This window comes from Hetaerina americana, unplaced genomic scaffold (genome assembly GCF_022747635.1).
Source record: "Hetaerina americana unplaced genomic scaffold, ioHetAmer1.1.p SCAF_24, whole genome shotgun sequence".
NCBI classification, from domain to species: domain Eukaryota; kingdom Metazoa; phylum Arthropoda; class Insecta; order Odonata; family Calopterygidae; genus Hetaerina; species Hetaerina americana.
The window spans coordinates 3,018,781-3,037,831 of NW_027286808.1; the positions used below are offsets into that span (position 1 = coordinate 3,018,781).

A 19,051-nucleotide genomic window follows, 5' to 3' on the forward strand; every position below is an offset into this window, starting at 1 on the left:
TCAAAGAGTTCAGATGTACCATGAGTCTTCTTCCTTCACAGTCACCCTTAAGGAATATAGAAAAATATTGTTACAATGCAATCCTGAACTACAAGAATCTTTCCTGCTTAAATGTTAATTTGTCAAAGGGAAAAGTAGGGGTTCTTAGAAATACCTAAATCTTGCCTTGATCAGAAGAAAATGTTTAGCAAATGAAACTTCCTTCTTAATTCAAATGCTTCATTCAATTGCTGGTGAACCAATATTATGAAATACTGATAGTAATAAAGGGTAGTTCTGTGATGAACAACTACAATTATGACAAGGCCACACTTTAACCAAAAGGTACTGGTGGAATGTTTGAACTCACCATCTGCTCTTATCAAGTGTGGGTAATGCCACTTACTCATAAGCTGCTTCCCATGATATTAAATTAACAATACAAACACCTAGCCCCCAGATGGAGGAAAACCCACTTGGGTGGGATTTGAATCCATGTCCTATGGGTTGGCGGCCCAGGACATAACCACACTGAGGCTGGCAAAAGTTCGGAATGCAATCTTGAAAAACACTTGAGCAGCTCAAAATGTGAGTACCTCAAAAGCATCAATTGTTCAACGAAAAATGTGTACCTTTAGTGCAACTTATGATGATAATGCCTTGAACTGAAACCCCTCATGTTTTAACACAATTCCAGTAAATGACCTGCTGGCAGTCTCAAAAAAGGAAAAAATACGGCCAATAATTTACAAAAAACACCTATGCATGAAGGGTTATATTTTAATAGTAAAAGAGAAAGAAATGTTGCAGTTTTCTAAACTGCAAATTAGCAAGGTAAAAATAAATGATCGTAGCATTTACCATTCCTAGAAAGTTGGTAAATAACTACTGCTGAGCTCATAATGACCAAACTAAATTTGCTCTAAAAATGCATAATCATCATGTATAGAAATCCTACTCGAATGTGAAATATTTATCTTGTATCTGTTCTGTATTTATGTGCATTGGATCTTGTCTGTAGAGTTATAAAATTTTCTTTTATGGCACATAAGATAACATAAATATATAGACTGTTAACTGTCATAGTACAGTTATCACTGTACGGTGGTTTGTATCTTTCCCTTGTAGAAGTATTAACTTGACGTAGGAATTTCTTTGCTATTACATAATCGATAGTTTCAATCCATATATAAGATGGCAATGGAAAAATTCATAGATGGCATTAACAAAGAATAATAATAATAATACATTTATTTGTCCGGAGATTTGTTGCATATTCATACATACACAAATATAGGACACGTCAAATATAATTTCCACAATAGAAGAGATACAATATATATATACATATATATATATACAGGTATATATATATATACATACCAATACACTAGTATAATTACATATCAATTGTTTAAGCCGGAATTGACGCATTGCGACAATTCAAGGTATTCATTTACAGAATAGAACATATTATTTTTTAAAAAGTTAAACAGCTTTTTCTTGAAAACAGGTACTGTTGTTTCATATTTGATTTTATGGGGAAGTTTATTGAATAACCTTAAGCCCATTGCTTTGGGCCCATGGGCGGTATTGTGTGTCCTGACAAATGGTTGGTGCAGGTCCTTGTGTAGTGACTATGGTAATTGTGGTTGGACTTGTAATGGGAAATATTACCCTTTGCATGTAAGATGACATTAAATATATATATGCAAGGTACTGGTAATAAACCAAGTCTTTTGAAGAGAGGTTTACATGGGGCATCGCAAGGAGCATTGCTCATAATACGTATAATCCTCTTTTGGATTTTGAAGATAATGCCCACATGGGGAGAGGAACCCCAGAAGAGGATACTGAAAGTAACACGAGAATAAAATTCATCATAGTAAATGGATAGAAGGACCTCTAAATTTACAGAATACCTAATATTTCTAATAAGGAAGCATAGGGAGCTTAACTTGCTGCGTAATTTGAAAATATGTTCCTCCCAAGACATGTTTTTCTGCAGGATTACTCCCAGGAATTGGGTACTGGAATTTTGGGGAATGCTCACACCTTCTACATCTACTGAGATTGCAGATGAAACTTTCTTTTTATTGGTAAAATAAATCAGGCTGGACTTATTTATATTGGGTTTTAGAAAGTTATGAAGACACCATTCATTGAAAATCTGAGCTACTTCGGCTGCTCTTTCTGTCAAGCTGTCTACTGAGGAGGCTGATACAATGATATTTGTATCATCAGCATACAGTATTGGGTCTATCCCCTTAAAGAACTTAAGATTGTCTGGGAGATCATTGATATAGATTAAAAATAAAATAGGACCAAGTACAGAAACCTGGGGAACACCCAGTGTTACTTCTCTACCAGGGGAAACAAATTTGGAGCCATTTCTTGAGAGCTCAACATACTGATGCCGTTCACTTAGATAAGATTCAATCCATTTGTAGGGTGTGCCTCTTATACCATAGCATTTCAGTTTATATAGGAGTAACTGATGATTGACGAAGTCAAAAGCTTTACTGAAATCGAAAAATAATCCTAAAGTTTCAGTTCTATTATCCAATCCTGAAAGTATTTGATTCACCATGTGATATGTGGCTGTTGTAGTGGACCTTGTTTTCCTAAATCCATGTTGAGATGTGGATAATAGCTTATATGTCTCAAGATATGATACAAGACGTTGATAAAATTTCAAATATTTTCTCCAGCTGGTTCAACAGGGATATTGGTCTATAAGAATTCATTGCCATTTTGCAACCTTTCCCTTTGTATATTGGCACAATTTTTGCTGATTTAAGAGGGCTCGGGAAAATTCCAGTTTTTAGGGATTCATTAATTAAGAGCAGCAGCTGATCCTTAATAGCATTAAACGACCTTTTTATGACTATCCCTGGGATGTCATCTAATCCAGGACTAAATTTGTTAGGTAATTTATTGATTACGTTGGTCAGTTCCATGGCTGAACATGGGAATATATATAATGAATGGCATGAGTTAGGAATTTGAGAATAATTAGCTGAATTGACTGAAACTGTGGGATTTTGATGGGATAGATAGAAATCATTCAGGATGGAGGCCATTTTAGAGTAATCTGATATAGCATTACCAGCGGAGTCCTGCAGTTGAAGATCTTGTACATGATGTGGACCCTTGGATTCGTTAATAATTTTCCAAATCTCTCTAGATTTATTGTCTGCATTGGTAAGTCTAAGGTTGTTGAAAGATTTTTTGGCATGCTGTAAGGTTTGGAATGCCCGCAGTATCAATATTTTTAATATCCTTATTAAAAATTTGACTTGGTAATGTAACACATACACTGTTTACATTATAATCCCAGTTTAGCTTAGTGTCAAAGATGAAGCCTAATAGTTCAGCAGGTTTGTTATATTTAACTATAATTTGGAGGTGAATAATGGCTGGTGGGTTTTATCCTTGTTTAGGAAAAGATTGTTATATATGCCCTTGATTATATTTTTATGATTACTTGCTATCAATTTTAAGTCATGTAACTTGAAATCAATGTTTAACATCTAACCTAGTGAATAAATACCAAAGCAGAAAACTGTATGTTTAGAGCACTTCCACTGCATTGACATGTCACCCTAGCACAATTTTGTTCTGCCTTTTTATTTCATATGGTTCAATCTTAAAACTAGTTAATTGTATAGAGATAGAAGTAATAATGTTTTAAATGGAAACCCAGGCATTTGAGCATGTCATGTTTTTTCAATCACTCGGCATACAATTTGGTGCAATCCTATTTTTTACCAGTGTACCTAGACAAAATTGTATTACACCATCACATTCTGGTAGATCTTATGTAAATGTCTTATTATGGTACAAACATTTTGTGCTATTTTAAAATCTCATTTTTATCTTTATCATTTGTACAACCCCTTTTGAACCTAATATTGCAGACTGAAACAATTATTAGCCAAAAAACATGCCCTGTTATAAGGGAAGTTTTGCTCTCAACATTTGAATAAACATTCCACGCTACCCAAAGATCTGTTTTAATAAGAGTTTTAAGTTATTATCAGTTTTGCAATGGATACCCCTCCTGAGAACATCATATTTATACGTAAGACCATTGACTACTCTCAGTATTTAAATTTCATAAACTATTTGTTCAAATTGGAGGATGAATGTGATTCAAGTTGGACAAAGAGGTCTGCATTTACACTAAAAAATCAAAAACTTAGAAAATAATCTAAGATTCGCAATGCTCCACCTTATGTGTGTATATGTAATGCTGCGTACCATAACAATATCATTAAGGTTTCAAGTTCCCAGCAATATTTGTATTTTTCCTAATGCCAAAGAATGTACCACATATGAAGTTTGTCATCATTACATTGAAATGGTATCTAAAAAGTGACAAACTCACCAAAGTTTTGCTGACAATTTTCTAAATTGCATCCAATATTATAAATTATTGAGACAGAATGGAGCTTATATTGCAAACCTGTAAATGTATTGTCAAATTTTGCAGCAAGTGCAGTATTGGGAACAAAAAAGGTTAGTGTCCGGTAAAACTTGTAATAAAGTGAATTACTCCAAAAGAGTAATATTTTATTTGATCACAAATCATTGATGCCATTTCTAAATATTGTCGCACACCAACGCTCTTCTACACTATTCAGTTAGCTAATTGAGTAAGGTGGAGTAACATGGAGGAAGAGGCCACCTGAGCGACCACAGTTATTTATTCTTAAATTCCACGAAACTCGGGATAGAATAAAGTAATAAGTGCGCACAATAGACATCCTGAAAAATATGTTTATGTTTTGATAAATACCATTGTAATCAACCCTAAGAGGTGAGGGTAAAGCTCAATCAACAGTCATCCTTAAATTAAGAACATAAAAAATTCAAACATCAGATAAGAGGGGATACAGGGCAATTCCTTGCGTGCGCCGTTTTTGGGGTCCCAAGAATTCCCGAACCCCAGAAAAAATCCCTCCGATATTGTGCAGCTGAGGGTGCCCAATGTCACCCAAATTTGATCTCCGTTCCTCCTTAGAGCTGCCAAATACATTACCCATAACCCTAATTGTAATGATATATGTCGGGGGTCCTCTTATGAAGAAGTAGTGTTGGCTGCTCAGCTTGTCAAAATTCGTTTTATATTCTGGTCTCGCGATAAGTATATTTTATATAGATTAAATAATGTTTTGGTAAATGAACAATGCAGTATTATTTTCATGATATTACATGCATATTATACTGGTATTGTCATTATTACAGCATTTAAACAATGTTAATATTGTTCATCGATGTTATTTCACATGTCATCGTCGTTAAATGATATTGTATTATTCCTCCGAAGTATCTAACTGATTAAATGAAGAGCTGCGTGAAACCCTTGAGCATAATGCCATTTTTGTTTCACATTGCATTATTTTTTAAGGTTGCATCTTGTAGCAATGCAAGGAGACCGTTGTTTACGATGTTAAATGATTGCTATTTCACAAATGTAAAATTTGATTTGCCACCTGCTGCTAATTGAAAAGGCGCCATTTTTTTGTATGCTTGATCGTGTAGGACATTCGATAAAATAACGCTAGTAATATTTATAATGGATGTACTGCATTCATTTTTTTAATTAGAATATAATGTATATTTTAATAGAAGCTTTTAGATTCGATTGAATTTGTTCAGTAATGGGCGCGAAAGTATATTGTGGCTAGAGACATCTACAGGCGAACAGCCTTTTCTCTTCTACGTCATCAACTCGTGGGTTAACAAGACTGAGAAAATGGTGGTGCAGTAATGGCTTAAATAAATGTTGGTAAGAGATAAATAGCAATTTTTGTTTTTTTTGTAGCAGTGTTAAACAGTTATAAGCAATAGTTTATATACTAATTGGACGTTTTACGTTTATCGGTAATGGCTGGACTGGGGAGTGGCTACCTTACTTGACCATGCCGGCGGAAAGAGAGAGAATGATCGTTTAATACCCCCGTGAGCGAAATACTTAAGGTTCCATGATTTATATTATTCGTCTATTGATATCAAATATTGGTTGCACATATAGTTTGCTTTCATTAACATTATAAGGGGTCTATTTTTGTGTCGTAGATTGAAAGCATCAGGCCAATAGTTCGCTATGCTAACTAGCTAACGATTGTATGCGTGACTATCTTTTTTGCATTTAATTGTATTTTGGGAACTTATTCATATTGCTTCAATGTTTCAGCATATTTCCCGAGCACTTGACAATGAATGTGAAACTATTAGTTAATTAGTAGTGGTCCTGGGATACACATGGCCGTTTCCTGCGATGTCGCATGCTCACCTCTATCATTCTCCATTTTTTGTTTTTAACATTAAGGGGACAGTTAATCATATTTTCAATATATGAGCTTTTAATGCTTCAATATAAACAATGTATTTAGTGCGTATAATAATTAGTAATGTTAAGCATCATTAAGAATAAAGTTAACGAACCTTAAATGATTTCCAGCTCATTTAAGCTTTTCAGCCCGATGTTACTAGTTGATTTTATGCGTAAATTCTTTTTCTTACAAATCTGCCTGGCAGCGTTATGTTGGTAAGGTCGTAACATGCGGTTAATATTTCTATTCAGTAGGCTTGGGGAATCACCTGGATTGTACAAATACGGCATAAGAAGTTGCAGCCAATAGAGCATCATGGGAATCCAAGATTTGCAAGTATTCTTGGAGACGCAGGTACCCGGAGCATGTGTGCAAGTGGATATATTGAAAATAGCACGCTCAATCGCAAGCCACCAGCAACAAAGGCGTGGTCAAGGGCGAGGAAATCCACCTGGTGTACCTCCCAATGGGCCAAAAATTCCACCTTCACCTAGTAAATTATGCCTTGTGGTCGACGGAGAATGCTGTTTAGACAGACTATATGGCGGTTATTTTTCGGGTAAATTCACCTTTCTTTCTCTAACATATCTGTACAGGGTGTTATTTATTGGAAAATTAAAATGCAATCTGGAAAACCTCGGGTGGAACTTCTATTTCCACTTGACAATATGTGATTGCAAGATCAACAAGGGAATTCCGAAGTGGCAGATGGACATCTTTTGTCACTATTTCACCTCCCTTACATTTGATGTAACCTCTGTACTTCACTCCTATAACATAATGCGTCATTTTGCGGGCCTTTATAGTTAATTAATATAGCCTGTTACTTTTTATCCTGTGGGTCCTTAGATTGGGCATGCGGTGGCCAATGGAATAGAATGGTTCAATTTTTAGCGGTTCTGATTCAGACCATTCAGACATCCAATGTAGAGCTTGCTGTGTTTTTTAATGGAAGTTTAGAACCTCAGAGAATGAATGAATGGATTGCAGCACAGCAGGCTGTGCGGCGTAATGTCAATCAGGTGAGTTCGTAGATATTGTATTGTGGTGTTTTAATAGATAGCACAGAACACAAGTTTTTGGGAGTGTTTTTACTGACGTGTTTATTAACTTATATGAATCATAGTCTGCTTTTCAAGGAATTAATTAGCAATGTACAAATTTATTTGAAGTCCTTTAGTGCCCAAGCCAACTATTTATGCCATGCGTTTGGTGTATTTATTGGCATAGTTTTAGTGGCAAATCTTTTGTTGGAAATTTAGTGGTGTTTGGGATGTATATTTGTTCTGTATGAATTGTAAAACTAAGGGAAGTGGTCTTCGTCATGTCACCATGCACCTGCATGGTTTTACCTATCCAGTTATTCTTTATATTGTAGTGTTTCCTCATTAGTTATATGTTGATAAACTGTCAGGGGACCTTATACATTTTGCTAAGGACGTCAACTTGAATCTAATAATACTCATATGTTATTCTGTCCAGAAAAAGTGTGCGTTCTTAATGTAAATGTGGCCTAACTTTGAAATGGTCAAGGAAAATTGAAACAGGCATGTTATTTTGTTTTGTGATGTGCTCTCTGTTATCTAATCTGGAATTATCATTGGTGCATTTAGGAACATTTGCTATAGGCATCATAGGTGATATCTAGGATTATTTTCAATTGAGAAAAAAATTATTTATATCTAAGTGAGCTGCATGTAGTTAATAAACGATCAATATTGTTAAATACAAATTAAAGATTTATGATCTAGTTAAAGTGTTTCATAATTAAGTAGTGATGGCTCGTCTGTGCATTGAAAGTTTCATCCTTTTGGCTCAACCAAATTTAAGGTTGTTGTATGTGAATTATTACTACATATTCAGCTGTATTTATCTTGTATTTTTTTCCATTCATAATTATAAACCATAAATATAGTCTATTTTTAATTTTGTAGCTAATGCGTCAGGGGTATGTAGTATTTTACCCAAAATTTTGTTGAAAATTTTACTCTATTGAATTTTCATGATTAAATAGGTGTCGTTTTTCATTTGAATGTTATTATTTAATGGCTACATTTTCAGCATTCAGAAATTGATTTTTTCCAGAAAATGTAACTAGTACATCTTCATTTAGCACACAAGGTTGAGGTAGAGGATTTCAGGTCTCTTCATAATTAAGATTTTTGGATGCAATAAGATAATTTCCTATCAAACTCAATTTCATGTTGAACCCCGTATGTTATATGTATATAACTTAATTTGTTATTTCTATTGCTTGAAAAGATACTTTTTAATTAATGATGGCCATTGCCCCAATGTATTTTAACAAAGTCTTCCTTAATATTCTCTGTGGAAATGTATGTATTACGCTGATGTGTATGCCATGAAATTTTATCTGTGCCTACCACTTTTTTCACATAGCATTGGTTGCCACTTTTGCTGTGGGTAAGAAAGAGGCACTTAAATTAAAGGGTGAACTACCCTCATATGTCATTCATGTAAAATTTATGAGTTTACAACACATACTCAAGTCGAATAAAAAAGCTTGTTGGTGGTTATCACAATGGATGAGAGTGCTTTGTAGAGGAATAAACACCAGAAATACTCATACAGAAATACTAAGTCAATACCTAGAAGTAAGAGTTGTAGAAACCACATCACGTAGACAATGATCATAGAATGTGCTATTTTTCCCTCAACAGGGTATATAGGGTGACATAACCTAGCAGGGAAATGGAGTATACATTTTTGGTATAGGGGATTTTGGTGTGCAGATTTGTCCCACTACAAGACCGCCAAAAAATATTCCTTTGTTTAAAATTGTAAAATTTTCATTTGGTGTAAAAATAGAAGTTGAATGATTTATCTGCAATGAAAATGTCACCATGCACTTAATTCTGATTCGATGGTTGTTTATGTCTGCTGAAATACTGCCCTACATGAGTAGTTCGCTTAGGCCCAGTGGTACTAATCAAATTTAACCTGACCCGTTTCCATTTGGGTCGATGTGTATAAGGCTGGGCACTCAAAAAAATATATGAATTATAAAGTAGGTAAACAATCTAGCTAGCTTTGACTAAGAAGCTATTGCCTAAGAAGGACATATTGTTATAAAAATAGGAATTTCCTTCACTTTTCCCCAACTTAACAAATAAATAGTGTTACTCCAACCTAAACATTATTTTGAAGGTGGCATGTGGTGATATTTTCAGTATTTCCATGGCTTTGATTTGCATTAATGAAGAAAGCCTGCTTACTGAATATTCAAGTTCATAAGTGTGGTCAAGTTCTGTTCCAGTTTATGCCTTAATATTTCTTTCACATAGGAGGGAGTCTTTTGGAGGGGTGTAATTATTCCCTACTGTAGGTACCAAATCTGGCTTACTACAATGTTCTTCTGTTATTGTAAAATTATTCTTATTGTTGCATATTTTAAGGACAACATTCAGAAATTAAATTATCACATCTCCGTAAAACCCTTCCAATGATATTAGAGAAAACTTGTTGCATTATGGTCCACAGGAGTACTTTAAAGTAACTTTTGTAATCCATTTTAACTGTGAAATCTAGGGAGATAAAATTGCAAGTTGGCAAAAATATATTCTGAATTTTGTAATTATCATTTAATGTCAGGGATATGGAACAATTTTATCTCATTGTTAGCATTTTTCACTGTTTAGAATGCAAGCAGATTTAAATTCTATTGATAACGACTTATTAGTAATATTTGGAGTTGAGGTGGAGAGAGCAAGCTCCTCAAATAAGCAGGAAAATTCATCTAAATGTCCTTCATTTGCATGATGCCAACAAATGTGACAGGTTAGTGTATTGGCCAGTTCTCCTGAGCATACAATGGGATCAAGATGGTGCAGCGGCTAACGTACTGGCTTCCCACCCTGAGGGCGCGGGTTCAAATCCCAGCGGTGTTGAATATTTTTCAGAGGTATCTCGATCCTTACTTGAAATGCTTTGTGGAGGGCACTTTGAGTGAGTACGCCGTCCGTCGGATGGGACGTTAAACTGCGGACCCCTTGGCGCCTTTCGTAAAGAGTAGGCTAATGCCGACGCCGGGTTTCTCTCCACCCTTCATCCTTTCCTGTCCATCCCCTATGGCGCAAATGACCTTAGCTGTCGGTCGCCTCCCCTAAAATTACAACTACTACTGAGCATACAAAAGTGCAAATTGTTTTATTGCTTTGTGATGTACCAACCCATGAATCCTTTAATTTACAAACATTTTAATGGCCCATATTAGTCACTAGTAATGCGTCAATGCTGCCAGGGTTCTCCTCAAAACACTTTAATTTCATAGTCAGACAATAAGTTTTGATTTTGCCAAGTGTTAAGTTATATGGAGCAATTAATAATACCCTTTATAAACCCTGGGTAACACATTTCCGTATTTTCCCATTGATATTGTGTACCTTCTGTATAAAGCACACCCAGGCCTTCGTAGTTTTCATGAATTTGTATAGATACTGCGCACCCAGGGCTTCACCGTTCTCTTGAACGTGTATAGATGCTGTGCATCTGTATATGCATGTATATGTGTGTAAAACTTATTTATAGTGTTTGTAAAAATACATCTATTTGGATTTTTTTCAATTTTCATTACACAATACACATCAATTTTTTGATTATCTGAACATTTTTGTATGGATGATGCGCACCTTATCGATGGAAAAATACGGTATTATGACTTCAGGTTAATATTTCCAGAAATGTAGGTATCATGATTTTTAGTTCTTTCATTTTCTTTGTTCTGTTCAAGTCCATCGATTCTTGCAAGGTCCATCCCTTCTAAGGAAACAACATAATTTTCCTAACTTGTTCTCTAGCTGCTATCACTACATAAATATTTTGAACCAATGCTTGTCATTCACTGGCTCTATATCTGGTGGCTGTTGCCATAACTATTCGCATATACTTCCAGTTACTGAACACAACAAATTTGTTTGCGCCCAATTTAAAAAGAGTGCCAGTAAATTTTGGTCATAATTGATGCTTTACTTACCATTAATCAAATCTTAATATTTGCATCTGTCGATTCATTCTAGAAGTTCTAAGAGGATATTATCTAAGCACACAATTTAAATATGTTACAATGGTTCTGCTGTGTTATATTGAAGTTTCATATTTTGACATTATTATTTGAGATCTTAACTATCAAATACCTAAATGAAAGGACTAACTTTGTAGTTCCATACGAAAACGATTTATTCACACAACCCGGGTTTCGAAGTAAAACTTAATCATCAGAAGTTTTACTTCGAAACCCGGGTCGTGTGAATAAATCGTTTTCGTGTGGAACTACAAAGTTAGTCCTTTCATTTATTTATAATGAATCGGTTCCATAAAGTTACACTAGAAACCATTAATTATATCAAATACCTCCTAGTAGTAATAGTTGTAGGGGAGGTTATTGACAGCTGAGGCCACTTGTGCCATTAATGGATGGATGAGGAAGGATAGAGAGAAACCCAGTGTTGGCATAAGCCTACTCTCAATGAAAGGCACCAATGGGTCCACAATTTAATGTCCCATCAGGTGGACTGCGTACTCACTCTGTGCTCTCCTCAAAGCACCTTAAGTGAGGATCAGGACACTACTGAAAAATAACTGCCACCTTTAGGTTTCAAACTTTGACCCTTTGGGTGAGAAGCCAGTACATATGCCACCACACAAAAGTGGTCCCCTCCTAACATTCATGCTATGTACATTTGCAATAGTATTCTTTTCTGATAAAATGATTAAGAATATCAGCATTGTCTAGTTTGATTAAAACCAGCATTAATCAAAAAGTAGTATTCCTGTTTATATTGAGCGCTTCTTGGATGTAGTATCATTGGTAGTGCCAAGTCTAATATGACAAAGTTTTTATCTCTCATTACCAGATGCTGGCCATTTTGTCCCTTCTAGTTAGCATTACGATGCGTAATAATTAGGTTTAGAACCTGGAATAACGGATGTATGAGAGGCATTTTATTGAAGTGTTGGTATGTGACTTAGGTTCTACAATTTCAGTGAGTTTTTCAGCTGCTTGAAAGCTCTTGGGCAGAGAAATGTAATGCAGCTTATTAACTTGTGCTATTCATATTTTGTCAAGGTAATAGTTTTTCAGAACTGTGTCCTGTCAAGTAGACTCTCTTATAATTGGAGTGTATGGAAAACTGAAAAATAGTCAATTAGCCTTCACCATTTTTTGCAGCAGTTGTTCATTTCAGTTTAGACAATTTTGTAATAATAATTGTTGTCTAAAAATGCCATTATTTGTTTTGGCGATGTTTGTGGTGTGTTGTACTGGGTCTGGGTCCAACATAAGGTATCCCTTTAGTCTTTAATTCTCTTCTTCTTGGCCTCCCCTCCTCAAAGCAATATTCATATTATTGTCGCCTGTGCTACATGCATTTCTCCCCAGGTGTGGTGATTTTAATGCACTCATCCTATTTTTAGTAGTGAGTACATTTCATTTCAAACTCATATTTTTCTATGAATGCAAAACAAACATTGGTCTAATTCTTGTAACATTATGTGAAATCCATTATGAACACATAATATACATTTTGCCCCATATTAAGATATTAAATGCTCTAGATAGTTAACTGGGTGGTATATGACAGTACTGGCAATCAAAATGTTTTTGAAAATTCACCTTCTTAGGTTTTCAAAGTTTAGTTTTCATCCATGGTGATGTGACTGACTACTTATCACCTTCTAGTCCTAAAATTGTGGGTTCATATTTTTACTTGGATGTGGTAAGCTGTAATTTGATCAACTTATTTGACAGCAATTTGTAAACAATTAAATTGCAACTAATACATTTATATCCTCTTTTTTTACTTAATAATTTTATGTTAGTTGTAACCTTGAGCATTAGTATGTTTTGTCAAACTTCTTGTTGAATTGTGTAAATTGACAAGACATTGATTCTAAAAATCATAATTAGCGCTAAATGACAGTTAAATATGTATTTTGCACATAAGACAGCTGTATTGGAGTGTGTCATTTTTTCTATTCCATGTCAATAAAATGCATGGGTGTACAAGAAAATTTCCAATGATTCCCTTACACCAATCATTGGCAATTGGGATTGGCTAATAGAGAATTGGCAAGGGCAAGCCTGCATTTGTGCAAGAGCAGTGCATTTATTTGTTTAGGGAACCTCAATTTTGTAAAAATATTAACTCCTATTTTCAATGTATGATCTTTATTTGTAGGTGCTTAAGCATATTAACACCAAGGGAACACCACCGCCGAAAATATGGTGGGTTCCTCCAGTCTGCCTTCGTACTTGCCTTCGAATGGCCCTTCGTCATTTGAGTGTCAGCGTGGTAAGTTCTGGGGCTAATAATGAAAATCACTTGTTATTCAGAATTTGAGGGTAACTTTTGGAACTTGGTACTTTTATGTTTAGGAAAAGATTTTGTCAGTAATAAAATTTTTCAGTGATAAATAACATGTGTGACTGTTCCAGGTATGCTCAATGGATGATCACCATCAAGAAGTTATTGCTTATTGTAGAGAGAACCATTTCCATGGCTTGATGGCGGAGGATGCTGAGTATGCAGTTTTTGACCCTCCTAGATACTTTTCTTCCGAACAAATTAAGTTAACATATAAGGTAATAGAAATTAATTGATTTTATTCTCATATCAGATTTGTATTATTTACACTTAATTAACTTGCACCATTTAATTTTGTGTGCTTAGTGTTAGAAAGATGAGGTTATTAATAGCTTCCATGTGAATTTTTAATCCACAAATATTGTTACCATAACACTATCTAATCTTGGAAAATTAGCATTATTGTGTGTGCCTTAGAACAGTAGGAACATTCACGGGTGCTGGACCCTATTGCTCATGGACTTGGTTTTGCATTTCAAAAAGATGCATTTTCTCATTGTGATGTATGACCATGTAAAACCTCTTGTGCTGGCTGTGAAATATCCATTGCAAGTAGATAGATATTCCTCCATAGTAACAAATATTTAAAATTGGTATTAATTGCAGGAGTCCTTTTACTAATCACTTCATTAATAATTGTTAAATCCTCCCCAAATAAGGAAGCATACATTTATCTAATCATTTGCCTCATACTTAAAAATACTGAAGTACCTAGTTTCCTTGTGAAGTTCATTGTGATGGTTTTCCTTTGGTAGGCTTCCTTTTTTGAATGATGAATACTGCGGTGAACTTAGATCATGCTTTTAGTTTTCGAGCTTCTCAAGAGTCTGTTGTGAAAAAGTTTTGAAATGCTTCGTCGTATTGAGGGTTCACCACATAAGTATGGTTTATGCAATTTCCTGGAATGCGGACTGATTTTAGAGTTAATGTAGTACATTATGATAAAAATACTATTAGGTTTCCATTTTCCCCAATTTAATGGTGCACTAGCATACTTTAATTTTCTTTGGCTACTCTTGGTTGGTCATACCTAGGCAACAAATCTCTCCTTGTGCACTTACTCATAGTGCAGCAAGGTGTCTAATTGTTGCAAATAAATCTTATTAAGGAATGGGTATCTGTACTGACTCTGCCACATTTGGTTTTGCTTGGTGATGAGACCCATACACACAACTTATTTGTTTTAATTTCTCCGTGGTTGTTCTTCTTTGGGGTGAGAATACACACGTATATGTACATGTATATATATATCTTAAGAAAAGGCTTGTTAAAACTTTGATATGGAGTGTAATTATGTATGGCGTGGTAACTTGTTCATTGAAGCAGGAGGATTGACGTAGACTGGAGGCTTTTGAAATGTGGGTGTGGACAAGAATGGAAAAGGTGAAATGGACCGAAAGGAAAACAACTTGGCACAGTGGGCAAGGAGGGGAGTTGTTGGGAGAAATCCTAAGGAGACATAAAACGGATGAAGGGTATATTGATAGGCAGTGGGATGTTGAAGAGTGTAATAGAGGGGAGAATGTTAGGCAAACAGGGAAAGAGCAAGAACAGGATAGGGATGTTGGGATGGGATGAAGGGAGGAAGTACGCAGAGATGAAAAGGGACTTGATGTGGAGTAGGTTGCTGGATCGTGTTTTGTTAGGATTCACAAAAGATTTATTTGATAGTTGTGTCCATCCAAAACCTACCTTAACTGGTAGATTAACTGCCACTTTTATTATTAAGTAATGTCTTTCTGATAAATATATATATCACAGCTTGATAATGTTTTGTAGTTTATATGTATAGTTTATAATTGAGTGCATGTTTGATGATACATATTAAAGTTCTTAATAATGTATTTTCTCAATTCAGGGCTGCTTAGAAACTAAGGAATACTTGTTGTGTGAGTTATCAAAGGGACTGGAATTAAGCTCTAATCGATTTTGCATACTGGCAGCTTTGCTTGGGAACTACATGCTCACAGAAGAAGAGCTTTCAGATTTTTATCGTACACTTTGTCCTGATAAACCAACGGGAAAGGTAAGATGTTATGAATGCTTACATACTGTGTCTCTTACTAAATGTTTCTTGCCATTTTGTGATTGCTAAAAGTAACTTTTAACTTTACAGATACCAGCAGAAATTCTTGTAAAAAATGTTGCCACTTTTGTAAGCAGTCTTCCATCTATTGATAATTTGGATGTCGTAGCAACTAAAGTATTTGGATCTGCAACTGATAAACGAGTAGCTAAATTCAAGCAAAGTGTTCAATATTATCAAAATGGAACTCAAGAAGGTTTTCTTCGCTACAAGCCCACAAGTACTCCAGGTACGTTACACATAAGGTCATTGTAAATTTTGTAATAGTCATCGTGTCAATATTGAATTTGATAATCTTAGCATAACTTCTCAAACCAATCATGTTACAAAAAAATGATGCAAGTTGTAACTCCCTGTTTTACCATATCCAATGTCTAATCATGTTAGGCATATGTGAAGAAGGGATTTATAATTACATCAATGGTTAATGATCAAGTGAATATATTTTCCATCATCTCAGTCTCCTAACTAGTAATTTCCTAGCATGCCTTTTCATTTATCAAATCACTTGCTGGGTTTTGTACCACCAAAAGGTGTTGGACAGTATGGATTAGTGTTATGGAAATATGGCAATCTATCATTCACCTTTGGGAATAGATTAACCTTATTAGATTATAGATGAGTCCACTTTTATCTTGATATTGGTGTCTGTAATCCTGGGTCCTTTTTAGTTGGAGGACAATGTTCAAGCTACATTTGGCACCGGATAGTAGTTTTGTAAACCCTGTGCTGAGCCTTGGGTTCATAGCATAGATGAGCAAAATCTAATTAACAGGGGATTTGACTCAATTAATCTTGCATAATGTTTCACCACAATCTTGTGCTCACTTGATTGCTGGAAAATTCAAATGACATTTGGTGAAGAGGAAACCTCAGCTGTAAAAACACCTCGTGTATAAAGTTGAAAATTTTTGAAAAAATAAATCACAGAATGTCCTTTGAAATTATGTAGATTATTCTTAGGTAACTAAAATCAGCAATGAAGATTTTTGCTGGAATTGCCCATTTGCTGAATGCCTATGACATACAGGGAGTTCATTGATTGTTTTTCTTAGAGCTTGTCAAAATGTTCTTACGACAATACTCTTCTGCTTTTAGCAGCCACTTACATTAGTTCACAGCAAGTTCAGAGACCCTTTCCTGATTTCTCTCCCAGAAGTCTTTGGTAGACAGTTGCTGTTTTTTCTGAAAAAGCTGTGCATCATATAATCTGTATTTTGCATTGGATGTAATTATAAATCATATTCTGCTATCAGTGCATATAATTTTATGCTAAATGGTTCAAATGCATCACTATTAGCCCTCTTGATTTATGGGAACTCCCGTTAAACCAGTAATTGTCTCCCCCTCTCACTGTAACCAACCACTGCTTACAATCAAGTTCTATACATGGTTGGCAATTTTTTGAGCTGCATCTTAAACATCAGTGCCACACATTTCTACACCAAGTAATCACTGCTGTGTGGATCACCGAGGAACAGTTCTTCCAGCTTTCTTTAGGTAACCTTAGTATTTTCTCAGGCTTCCAAGTCTATATTTTAGGTATTTACGTCAATTGAGTGATGCCCTGGCTTCCAACTTATCAAGAACATTCACCCAATGTTCAAAGATGTGTCTTCTTATGTTGCCACATTTTTTTGGTGCCACTTGGTTGCACTATTTTACTGGAAGAAGAGCTCAAAATAATTACAAATGATTCAGAAGTTATTAATTCACATAAAAAGAAATTCCCAACTGTCGTAAACAATGTCGTAACTACGTTTGCAGTGGTAATTTGATGAACAAATGAGTCGTTTGCATTTTTAGCATTGTGAATTCATAATATGCATTGCTACTAGAAAAATGTTGAATTATTTAAACATGGTTTTCCTTCATGGTCAGAGAAATGTGCCCACAAAATGAATTTTTTAGCAAAGTACTATAGTGCAGCCATCTTTTAACCCAATAAAATACCACCCCCACTGCACAGATACTACCCAGATTAAGCAGGTGTCAGGATTAACCGGGTGCAGATTTGTTCTCTGTATTCATGTAAATATCTAGCAAGGGATGGAATTGTTATGACTGAAGCATTATATTTAATACTCAATTGGGTATGTTAGTTCTATGCTTTTCCTTGGTGATAGTTTTTATACCTATTTTTATTATTTTCAAGTTCATAAATGGTAGAGGATGGATCGATTTGCGCAATGAATCCAGTATGTATTTTGAATTTAAGTAGAACAGTTTCAAACAATTAAAGCTGTATAAATTTATAGGTAACTACTCAATTTTTCATGAATAGTTGGATGATGATAGAATAAGATTTATTGCATTATTCTATTGAGAAAACTACTAACCTGATAATGGGATGGTTATATTATTGACCAATTATATAAGTGATCAATAAATATTAGGAAGTCCTGTAATAATAATTAGATATAGTTAATAGCCAAGTAAGAACAGATGTGATAAGTACTTCCTAAAAGCACCTCCCACATTGATAAGTATGTGGGTCAGGCCGTCAAATGGAAGGAGAGAAACACAACTCTGGGTGCGGTAACTGAGCTGAAATCTTATTTTACCCCAATCTGAGTTGTTACATACGTCAAAGAAGTTTTAGTAAACATTTTACAGGTGGTTGGACCTTAGAGAATGAGAGAGATAATTTCAAACATTGATTTTTCAATTCTTGGTTATGATTTAATGGGAGTTGCACAATGACTGAAAATATTTTTGGAATATTTTTTTCTCCCAATATACAAATGTTTTTTTCTGTGGAAGTTTAGAAAGATGTTTTTTTAGATTATGTTCAATTGGAATTATGTGCAAATGTATGTTGTATATTATTGTTCTGTGTAAGAATCATGTTCTGTCTTACTATGAAGCAGAAAGAGGCAATCCATATACTGCAGCTTTTCTGAAAACTAATCAAAAGAACAAAATCCTTCAGTCTTCTAGAATTAAGATTCAAAACTGAGGTAAATACCGTAAACAGTAATGCCTCTTCCCTTAAACTCAGTAAATATTACAGCTAAAAGATAATAAAGGAATGTAATCACGTAGCTATACTGTCAGAGAAAAGGTGTAATGTTATTTAATGGCCAGATTTTATCATCAGTCAAGCAATAGAGAGTGATCAGAAAATTGAATGTTATCACTAATTGCCCAAAGTAGAAGGACATAAGCATGGCATTATTTTCAGTCTTTCTGTTCCATTGTTTTACATTTACTCCTTAAAAGCTTCAGCATTCCAAAAATTATATTGCAGAGTATATATCAGT

The 19,051-nt window shown here is 34.8% G+C and overlaps 1 protein-coding gene across 6 annotated transcripts in view; it reads left to right on the forward strand.

The window, feature by feature from the left end:
- Positions 1-5,711: 5,711 nt before the first annotated feature.
- The window catches only part of LOC139689512 (constitutive coactivator of PPAR-gamma-like protein 1 homolog), a 40,452-nt gene continuing 27,112 nt past the window's right edge, over positions 5,712-19,051 (forward strand). Inside the window, exons 1-7 of one of the 6 annotated variants that reach the window (XM_071586676.1) lie at positions 5,712-5,773; positions 6,575-6,879; positions 7,170-7,342; positions 13,517-13,630; positions 13,774-13,920; positions 15,561-15,728; positions 15,819-16,017. In XM_071586676.1, coding sequence (XP_071442777.1) covers positions 6,636-6,879; positions 7,170-7,342; positions 13,517-13,630; positions 13,774-13,920; positions 15,561-15,728; positions 15,819-16,017 — 1,045 coding nt within the window. In that variant the 5' untranslated portion in view covers positions 5,712-5,773; positions 6,575-6,635. Of the gene's footprint in view, positions 5,774-5,866; positions 5,965-6,571; positions 6,880-7,169; positions 7,343-13,516; positions 13,631-13,773; positions 13,921-15,560; positions 15,729-15,818; positions 16,018-19,051 lie in introns of those variants that run through there. The other 5 variants (XM_071586673.1, XM_071586671.1, XM_071586674.1 and 2 more) reach the window with 5 other exon arrangements.